Source organism: Haplochromis burtoni, unplaced genomic scaffold (genome assembly GCF_018398535.1).
Source record: "Haplochromis burtoni strain Fernald_Lab_line unplaced genomic scaffold, NCSU_Asbu1 Contig_592, whole genome shotgun sequence".
In the NCBI taxonomy this organism is placed as follows: domain Eukaryota; kingdom Metazoa; phylum Chordata; class Actinopteri; order Cichliformes; family Cichlidae; genus Haplochromis; species Haplochromis burtoni.
In genome coordinates this window covers 285,899-297,049 of record NW_024582953.1, presented here as the reverse complement: position 1 = coordinate 297,049, position 11,151 = coordinate 285,899, and the positions used below count along the sequence as shown (strand labels likewise).

General features: G+C 41.0%; 1 protein-coding gene across 8 annotated transcripts in view; it reads right to left on the bottom strand.

Annotated features, from left to right (window-relative positions):
* LOC102303958 (zinc finger protein 665) overlaps nucleotides 1–11,151 on the bottom strand; it is a 38,885-nt gene that overhangs the window by 2,750 nt on the left and 24,984 nt on the right. For 2 of the 8 annotated variants that reach the window (XM_005948611.3, XM_042214591.1), the window contains exon 4: nucleotides 5,648–6,274. In XM_005948611.3, coding sequence (XP_005948673.1) covers nucleotides 5,696–6,274 — 579 coding nt within the window. In that variant the 3' untranslated portion in view covers nucleotides 5,648–5,695. Of the gene's footprint in view, nucleotides 1–5,647; nucleotides 6,275–8,657; nucleotides 9,255–9,363; nucleotides 9,440–11,116 lie in introns of those variants that run through there. The other 6 variants (XR_001335773.2, XR_001335775.2, XR_006053051.1 and 3 more) reach the window with 6 other exon arrangements.

The window sequence follows — 11,151 nt, the reverse complement described above, 5'->3', positions numbered from 1 at the left end:
CGTTTCATGAAAAAGCAGCTCTCTCTGCTCGACTCCTCTCCTGCACACATTTGCTCCGCCCCATTTTTCCGACTCTGCTGTGGTTTGTTACTGTGCGGTCACGTGACTCGGCTATACATCGTGAGTAGGTGGGGTGTGTTCCAAAAGTACCTCCTCTTTCCTTTTCCTCGGTTCTTTTCCGTTGCCTTGATTGAAACATCCTTTTTGGAAGGAGAATTGCTAAGGACTCAGGAAAAGAGAAGAGCGGTGCTGAGAATTGGAACAGCCTTACACTAGTCTCTCTGTATCAATGTGACACCCTGGAGCGAATCTTATGGACGATCACAAGCGTCACACACCTGGAAATAAAGCATTCTGTCCTTAAATAATGATTTGTGCAATAAAATACACATTTGTAAATCCTTTCGCAAAGTAAAGCTTTAACATAAAACCAGCACTGAGCCGTGTTACATTTATACACAGTGTTAGAGCAATGGCATCATCCAAGATGGTGGCGTGTGAACGATGCAAGGCTCAGTAGCTGTATCCCAAAACATAAGCCGCATTGTTCGGAGGACCCAGCCTTCGCGGTCTATGTGGGCAGGATCCTTTGAAGACTGAGAAGGCCGGAAATGCGAGGCTGTGAAATGGGACAGTCTATGTAGCTGTTGCTGTTCTGTGAGTCTATTGTGCAAGTGGTGTGATATGCCCATGTAGAAAGGACGGCACTGCAACCCTGGACTTGCCCTTACTCTGGGCTCCCTCTTTATTCTGGCAACTTGTAAAAAGAAAACAGCACACAGTCTTCATTAACAGTGTGCAAAGCAACTGCAACATTCAGTTCACCAGCTTGGGAGTTTTTTTCCTTTTTTTTTTTCTTTCCAAACATAACATATACAACATAACATCAAAAAGTCTTTCTTTTAAAAGTTCTGGCTGAAACCAAACCTGTGATCGTATAATAGCAGTATTATTTATTTATTTTTCTCCTTTTTCCTAACCAACTAACATATAAAAACAGCTTTTCTATTATAAAACAATCATCATTGTTCATCATTTTTTTTCCTATACAACAGCATCAATTAAAACTTATACTTAACAGCGCCTACCTGGTACAAAGAAAACAGCACACAGTCGTCATTAACAGTGTGCAAAGCAACTGCAACATTCAGTTCTGTTAAAAAGAATTAGAACAATTACAATCTCATAGAGAAGCATTAGAGCTGAGTGCAAATCAAAAAGCACCCGACTAGCTAACGAGTATTAGCTTAGCATGCTAACTAAAAATGCTACTTGTACTTGTGAATAAAGTTACTACCCATGCATCAAAATGCCTGTAACTTTCAGGATACATGCTAGTACTGCTTACAATCAAAATACATGTTGACAATTACCACTATAAGAATGTTTTCATTAATACAATTACAAAATTGACAACAGTATCACTCACTAGCACCTACCACCAGCTTGGAAGTTTTTTTCCTTTGCTGAGGCATGCGCTGTGCAGCAATTTGGAACCTTAACAGTTGCAGTTGCTGTGTTTGTCCACCAGGTAGCTCCAACTATTCACAAAGCACATCAATTTTGAGGAAATTCATTAAGCTATTTTCTAACTCTGTTACATCTAGCCTTCAGATTTGCGTCACCAGCTGTGACACCACAGTGTGCCGTAGTTCCTTGCTATCTAAAATATATGAGGACACTGGCGTAAATTCTTGACAGTCTCACACTTCTGTTTAATCAGTTTTCTGTTTGACGTTCATTCAGCTGTGTCAAAATCCCAGAGGAACCCACCTGATGGATTACTAAAGTTTTATTTAATCTAATCTAATCTAATATCTTTGATCTCAGCCAAACCAATTTATTCCGGTACAAATAAAACACATAAAAAAGTCCAACAATTACTTTTTTAAGTTATCCGAGTGACTTATATATCATATTTAACCTGAGTAGCAAAAGACAGCGGGGGTCATGTTGGTCGTGTGTAAATTACGTTGAGTAGGCTAACCACGTTATTACATTAATGCATGTAAGGTAAAGTAGCAAACACCGTCATAGTTACATGCGGCTGTCTTCTTGTTTGATGGCAGATACTCCCTGGCCAAAAGAAAGGCCAAAGAAAAAGAGCAAAACAGTTAAACATGAGAGGCGATCATGGCTCACGAGTTGGCAGTTCGTCTTGTAATCGGAAGTTTGCCGGTTCGAGCCCCGGCTCGGACAGTCTCGGTCGTTGTGTCCTTGGGCAAGACACTTTACCTTACCGGTGATGGCCAGAGGGGCCGATGGCGCAATATGGCAGCCTCGCTTCTGTCAGTCTGCCCCAGGGCAGCTGTGGCTACAACTGTAGCTTGCCTCCACCAGTGTATGAATGTGAGAGTGAATGAATAGTGGCATTGTAAAGCGCTTTGAGGGGTCCCGAAAAGCGCTATATAAATTGCAATCCATTATTATATTTGGACATGGTTTGTGTTTTTTCCATTGTTTAAGCAGTGTTTCCAGCCAAGAGTGATACCATATATGCCCTATAGCTGCAGAAAAGGCTAACATTGTTATCTTTTTACAAAAAAAACAGCTAAACATGAGAGGTTTTTGGACAAAGTTTGTGTTCTCCATTCTTTAAGCACCGGTTTGAGCACCGTTTAGGCACCGGCACAGTTTCAAAAGTACCGGTTTGGCACCAGTATTGGATAAAACCTAAACGATACCCATGCCTAATGACATGACTACCTTTAACAGACTTTATTTGAACTGGCAGAATGGATAGAAAACCGCTGTCTCTTCCGGCCCCTGTATGACCACAAGTTTTCATAGGAGTTCCATAGTTTCATAGGAGTACATTCTTTGAAAAGGAGGGCTCTCCAGAGGTCTCTGGACTTAAACCATTGTTATCAATATGGAGGACAGTGGTATGACCTTTACCACATGTCCTACATGTCAAACGCTTAGCACAGTCCTTACTTATGTGCCCAGCACATAAGCAACCAAAACACAGGCCTTTCTCCTTCAGAAAAAGCATTTGTCTCTCTGCTTCTTCCGCTGAAACTGTTGACACTCCGTTCGCTCTTCATCGGTAACGTCGGTTCCAAAGCCGTGCTTTGTGTACCGATCGTTACTAGCGTAACTGCGTGCCTGTCCCAACCCATCACTAGCCTTCCCCGTGTTTGGGTCTAGCCAGCACGCCACACGGAGCATCTAACATCGAACATAGAGCAAAGAATGCAGTAGTCCTCAGTTTTCCCTGAAACACATTCATGGCCATTAGCTTTTAATCAAATGTTATTTCTTGAGTAATTAAAATATATTAGTACAGTTTTTCCAGAAATACTTCATGGCAAATTAGTCTCCTGAATTTTTTTAGACGCTGGACACAGCATGGCCTTATTTTTATTACCCTTTGACTCAGCTGTGACCTGCTTTTAATTAGTTCAGGGTCAGTTTCCTTTTCATTAAGTCTTCTTACAAGTACATCAGAATGATCTGCTGTCATGCTAACACAAGTTGACACATGGTTTAACACCATTTCACATCAAAACCACGAAGGGAAGATCAATTGAAATAGTTATATCCAACATTATTATGTTCTAACTTAAGGAAATACACAAAGTGTGACTCTTGAACAAACCTCCTTCAATGTTCAGAATGATCAAAGTGGATAACAAAGACATTTCTCTCAGTCACCTGTTTGTGTTTATGAAAAACAAGGTACTAATCAGCAGTGTTGGTCAAGTTACTTGAAAAAAGTAATCAGTAACTAATTACTGATTACTTCCCCCAAAAAGTAATCCCGTTACTTTACTGATTACTTATTTTCAAAAGTAATTAATTACTTAGTTACTTTTTAAAAACACGATTTACAACCTGAAGAGGTGATAAAGTGATAGATCTTTCAGCCCAATTCTACTTTTTCTGCATAATCCATCATACAAAATGTAATCAAATGGAAAAGTCTCTTTTTAAAACTTGTTTTATTAGTTTTAATCTTTTAACTTTATGCATCAAGCAAAAATTTAATTATATGCAACATTCTCTGACTTGAATAAATTAGTTTAACATTTAAACCTATTTTCTGCACATTCCAGCACATAAAATAAAATATTTTTTGTGTTTACACTCACTCTTTCAAATAGATGCAAGTAAAACACAGCAGAACATAAATAAAGTCAAAGACTAGCGGTCCTATTTTCACCTGTAAAGCAGGACTAAGGTAGGCAGAGGTTTACCCTGGTGCAGGTGTGCCGCGGTCAGTTGAAGAATCCGCGAGTTTCTCTGTGAATTTCCCATTACGTCGTTGTGCACTCGGTGCTTGCTTGGAAGTTTAGGGGTTTTTCGCTGTAAAAAGAAGTTTTCTTCCCACGCACGATGGACGCTAATGTTTTTGTCACTTTTTATGGAATCAAACTCAAAGTAAGGTCAGTACTTCCACGCGTTAAACGCTGCACACTTATACTCTCTCCGCAGTCGATATATTATTCATTGTTGATCTGCACACAGCTGTTGTCACCAACGGCGCACTCGCTTACGTCACTGTCATGAAACATTATCGCAAAGAAATCACGGTTTTAGTAACGCAGAAACGCAGCGTTACTACGGGAAAGTAACGGTAATCTAATTACCGTTTTTGCAATAGTAATCCCTTACTTTACTCGTTACTTGAAAAAAGTAATCAGATTACTGATTACGCGTTACTGCCCATCTCTGCTAATCAGTGTCAGTGCGCCCCAGGGCAACTGTGGCTACAATGTTGTTTCCCATCACCAGTGTGTGAATGTGTTTGTGAATGGGTGGACTGTATGTAGTGTAAAGCACTTTGGGGTCCTTAGGGCCTAAGTAAAGCGCTATACAAATACAGGCCATTTTCCATTTAATACACAGTCTGTGATTGCTCCACATTGTTAGTTTACTCTGCCTGTCTGTGGGTTTTTGTCCAACTTGGAGTGAACAAAAGCAGAAACAGTAAAAAACGTAAACTGTGAAAGTCTAGTTTATTTCATGAATACAAAAGAAAAACATTTGCAGTCAGCAGAAAAAAGTAGCATACATGCATGATAAAATGGATACTGGTATATAACATGGACAGTCAGAGTAAAATTCATTGTCTTACCACGTAAGATATGTTTTAAACTTAAAAAGAAAAACACACTGAAATTAGTTTCTATATTTGCCTGTAAGTCTTGTATACAATGTGGAATGTTAAACCATGTTCAGCGGTCCCCAAGCCCCAGGCCATGGACCGGTACCAGTCCATGAGTTGTTTGGTACCGGGCCGCGAGAGTTGAGGCTTGGGCGTGAAATTTATGGTTTTCATTAACTCTCTTTGCCTGGGTCTTTTCCCCATGTTGTAGTTGTGTGTCTTATTTTGAAAGAAACATCTACATGTTACCATAGTGACCAGAGAGCATTAAGGGGCAGAGAGGAGGATGTTGCTCTCAATCTTGTGGGCCCATTTCCGGAGGACGCTGCTAATAAAGTTACACGATTACACGGTGAATTCACGTTTATTATTTTATTTACAAAATTCCAGTGTTTGTCTTGGTCGTATCATTTTATTTTGTTGTATTTATCCGCCTTAAAAGTCAGTCCATGAAAATATTGTCTGACATTAAACCAGTCAAAAAAGGCTGGGGACTGCTGCTGTAGATAGTTAATAAATCTGTTTATCTGTTTTTTCAGACCTCTGACCCTGAAACCAGAAGAGGATCTTTCTGTCTCTTCAGATTCATTGTGATCCAGTGATGGGAGTGATTTCATGATCACGCTGATGTTTGCTCAGAGCAGATAATGAAGTGAATGTTTTTGCACATTGGTAACAGTGAAACAATTTATTTGCAGCGTGGGCTTGTTTGTGTTTGGAGTATGAACTGAGCTTACTGAACCTTTTGTCACACTGGTCACAGCTGAAGTTCCCTTCAATGTGTGTACGTTCATGATTGTTACGACTCCCTGAGTACGAGAAACTTCTGTCACAGTGTCTGCACTTGTATGGTTTCTCTCTTGTGTGGACTCGTTTGTGTCTATTAAGCTCACCTGCAGAGGTGTAGGATGACCCACACTGGTCACAGACGTGCTTTTTAACCCCACTGTGACAAAGTTCATGGTTTTTTAATTCACTTATAGTGGGGAAGCCGCTCCCACATTCTTTGCAGTAGTTCATTTTGTCTCCAGTGTGTCTACGTTGATGTAGTTTTAGGGTGTTTGAATGACTGAAAGTTTTTCCACAAAGGTCACAGCGAAACTCTTTCCCACCACCACAGTGACGACAGGGTTGAGAACTGGATCCATCTGTGTCGCTCTGCTTCTAAACAAAGACACAAACACAGTAAGTCAGTCCTTCAACATTTTAATCCAGAATGAAGCTTGAAATAAAGAGCATCTTTGCCAACATCCAGTTACATTTTACTGTCACAGTGAAACTATACACACAGCTTGGTTGCATTGATAGAGAAGCCACTGAAGCAGCTCAGCGCCTTCGTGAACGAGGTGCAGCGAACAAATACTGTCAAATACTGCGTGAGTCATGGCACCACTTACCTCAACATCCAGTTGTGAAAGCTGCATCAACCTGAGCCAAAAAGTGATCGAGCTGGAACAAAGGATATCAGAAGGCAGAGGGATAGGCCGTTTCAGCCGGCTGCTCAGCCTTAACACCTGGCTTTCCTCCCCCTGTGTCTCCCATGGTGTGGGTTTTATTAACAATTTTGATGCCTTCTGGGAGAGGAGGCATCTTTTTGGGGCAGACGGGCTCCACCTCAACGCCTGGGGACGCCGTCTGCTGTCCGCCAATTTACCATTTGGCGTACAGCACTCCCGCACACCGCCCTGTCATTACTCAAACCGACATTACCTGCTGATCTATCCGCCACGGACTGATGTCCCCCTGGTCCCAGCTCCTATATCTGTTCAACTTTTAACAGTAATACACAAAAACTCTGGACTCGGACCTCTCTCTCCCACAGTCAACATAATACCCGTCATAATCACAAACAGAGAGCAACAGAATTATCATAAATCCAGTAACTCCAAAAACATTAATAACCTCCGGCCTCTTCAAAAATGTCAACATGCCAACCTCTGGATGTCGGAAGTTTTGATCTCCTCCATACCTGCTTCATGCTCTGGTGGACGGGGCTGCGGCCCCCCCACACCCTCTAGCAGATCATTACATGAAGGAACCTTTTAAAAACAAGCGCGTCCATGCTCACAGGTGTACACACGGGTGCTCACACACACAAACTACACCCTTTTTGGCTCCTACCTCAAAGCACACTGTGTTCTGTTGATCTTATGTGCTGCACAATAATGTTTAATATTTTGTTTTTATTGTTATATTCCCATATATCATCGTCATGTTGTTTATTCTATCTTCTACTTGTTTTCTTTCTCAACAGGTGATCCAGGTGATTGATATATGTATTTTTTGTCTGCTTATTTCGTTGGATTTTGTTTTTTTTGCCCTTTATCCTTGTCCCTCTTCTCTGCTGTTTTTCCCTCTTTCTTTCTCCCCTTTCTCTTCCTCAGTCAAGTCTGTCCTGTATTTAGCAAGTGAAAATAAAAAATAAAATAAACAATAAAAGGTGAATCAAACAGACCATTACGGCAAAGCTGGGATGGTCCATTTGGTAAAGTAAATCTGTTGGGCATCTTTCTTCGCCTTTAGACAATAATTCTGATGGCAAAAGAGCCAAACGGGACAGGCAAAAAAAAAAAAAAAGAGAGTGTGGGGAGTGAGTTGGAGGGCGGGGTGGGGTGGGCTGCTTTTAACCATGTAAAGCACTTTGTGCTACATTTCTGTATGAAAAGTGCTTTATAAATAAAGATTGATTGATTGGTTGATACTTTGAGGACATGTAAATAAAACTAACAGACTATTAAAGTAAGTTGATTCTGAATGTGTGGTAGGACGCACTGATTGCTTTTAGTTAGATGACCCTCCTGTTGTTCAGTTAGTGAATACAAGTAAAATAGAGCAGTTCTGATATGTACAATATATATTTTTAAATGTATTTTGCCATGTATGAAACTTGCAAGTGGGTGATGTGAGAGTCAAGTGACCAGGGACTGAGACTCCACTGAGGGTGAAGCCAAAACTAAAGCCAGATGTCTGGCAGCACATAAAGTCAAAATCAAATTCAGTCTAAACTAATTGGATCGGGACCTTGTGAATCAGAACTGAATGAGTTTTAGAAATCAGTGACAATGCCCAGCCCTATTGTCTGTGAAGGTTTTCCCAGATTTTAAAGCCCTAAGGGTTTAAAAACGTTGAGACTCTCTACCAAATCAAGTGAATTAAATTGGGACCTTGTGAATGGAACTAATTGTTCTAAAGACTGAAGAAGTTTCTCGGATGAGAGGTGAAACGTCTTCAAGAAACTTAAAGAAGGCCGAATGCTTTTCTTTACAAGCTCCTTAGACTACCCATCCCTATAATCTACATGAAGGTTGAGGTTGGAAAATTACAAATAATTTAAACAATGCTTCAAAAAAATGCAACTGTACCTCAAACATGGATACCAAGTAACAGGAATCATTGTTTTTAGTAAGATGACTTATTATGTTCTTTACGGACATCCAGTCGATGCCTTTGCATCCAGTGGAATTACTAACATGCTAACACAATTTAATTAACAGAGTTGTTCCAAACACTCAGTCTAAAATAAGAAGATAATAATATAAATACATACCTCACAGTAACTGCACTTGTCGAGTTACTTTCTGGTGTGGATCTCTTGGTGTTTTCTCAGGGACTTTGGAGATTTGAAAGTCTTATCACACAGGTCACATTTATAAGGTCTCTCCTCATTGTGGGTCAACATGTGGCGTTGTAACTGTGCATCTGTTGTAAACAGTTTCCCACACTGAACACAGCAGCAAACATCATGTCCAGTGTGAATCCGTTGGTGAATATTTCGGGTCCCTAGCCGACTGAAAGTGTCTCCACAAATGTCACAGCTATACGCTTTGATTCCAGAGTGGGTAACTCGATGACGTTTTAAGGTGCAACTGAGAGCAAAAGATTTACCACACTGATCACAGCTGTATGCTTTAACTCCACTGTGGATGAGTTGGTGTGTTTTTAAGTGTCCAAGTTGGGTGAAAGATTTTTCACACAAGTCACAGCTGTACGGTTTAATTCCACTGTGGATGAGTTGGTGTGCTCTCAGGTGTTTAGCCTTGATAAAACCCTTCCCACAATCGTCACAGGTGTGTTTCTTCTCTCCCTTTCTTCTGTGAGGTTTGTCGGCCTCCTGAGAGCGCTGACTTCTCGCTCCATGTTGGTCCTGCAGTGACAGAGAAACAAACAGAGGCAGTGAGTGAAATGCAGTCGTGGAACAAACTGAAACTCCATAACGTGCACACAGGTTCAATAACAGAGATATTCTTGCTCACCTTTTGGGTTGAAGTCATTGTTTCCTCTGTAGTGGCTGAGCTGAGTCTAAATGGCTCGTCTCCTCCTGATGATCAGCTGGAACACAAAACATATTTATATGTGTTAGAGTATTTTAAGCTTTTATTGTCATGAAATGTAACTGAGTGATATACTGATAAGTGTTTAATATTTCTGCTTATGCAAACGTCTTTCTATCATGAACTCTCTGAACAGTGGGCCACCACTGTTCGAGGAGATCACAAGAGATGTGTGCAAATATAACCATCCTTGCAAGAGCTAATTTCTTTAAGCATATTCTAGGTGTCAGCACATAGCAACAGAAGGTTTGCCATAGATAGCGTACAAAGCATTAACCACAATAAGTTGTGAAAACCAGCTGTTATTGTTAGATTAAGTTCCAGGAACTGCATGTTCTCCACCCACGAGTGAAGGGCGTGCAGCTAAGTTCCTGTTTTATCTGTGTGTTTCACCATGTACCATGAAGTATAAATAAAGACGTAAGACCAGTGCGGGGTGTGAGTATCTGTTGAACTCTCACCCGTGCACGTTAAACTGTTGAAGTGTCTGAGTGTCGTTTCTTCACCCGAGTGTTTTGATAATTGTTTAATCCCTGACAATATGTATTCCACCCGTGACAAAAAGAAGCTGAGATGGAAAGCTCGAATCCACTCAAACTGAATGTCTTCAGTCAGTGTGTCAGCCTCCAGTTAACAATGACGGTGAGAAACTGCACTACTGAACCTCCACCAACTGAGTAACTGCAGTTTGGTGCTTCATTTGAACCTTATAGATTTTATTAAACAAAATGTATAGAAAACTCTACAAAACAGAACAGCATGCAGGGAGCAGACTCTTCGCTGTAATTTTTTGTTGCGCATAAGAATCCACATGTTCCTCTTGTTATAAGATTAGCAGGACTGCTCACTTATGCTTTTTACATGTTGGTCTGTTTAAAGGTCACGCCATAAATGGAGTGACTGGAAATGTAGTTAAAAGGTCAGAGCCATATAATATATGCCAGCATTTAGGGTCCTTTCCACAACACCACACGATTGTTGCCACAACCGTGACACCACCATTCAATACCCAACAGGATTAAAAACATAATTCTTCCCCCAAATCACCAAGAGCTGCACATTAACCACCACCATTTATTTTAATTCTCAGTGCTTTCAAACATGAACTTTCATCTCTGTTTCATTAGCTTTTGTTAACATCTGTTGTTAACATCGGGGCGATCGTGGCTCAAGAGTTGGCAGTTCGTCTTGTAATCGGAAGGTTGCTGGTTCAAGCCCCGGCTACGACAGTCTCGGTTGTTGTGTCCTTGGGCAAGACACTTCACCCATTGTGTTCAGAGGGCCCGGTGGCGACAGTGTCCGACAGCCTCGCCTCTGTAGCTTGCCATCACCAGTGTGTGGGTGACTGAATGTGTAAAGCGCTATACAAATACAGGCCATTTACCATCTTCCTGTGCATCACTTTACAGCAGCCAGACTCATTAAAATGAGACTGTAGGAGTTTACAGCCTCTCATGTGTTCATCCACAGCAGCTGGACTATAAAATTTATTGTGACCCTGATACTGCAGCAGATCGCTCTGATTTCCTGTTATCACTTCAAACACTCTCTCACTCTTCTCTCAACGTGTTCACAATAAACTGTGAACAGACACCGAGGAGAGCAGCAGAAGACCTCATTCAGGAGCTAAACTCAACATGAACTGAACTCACAGTAAAGTTAGCTCGGTGCTTACCTTTAGATGAGCCCACAAACCGAGAGAAACTCCGC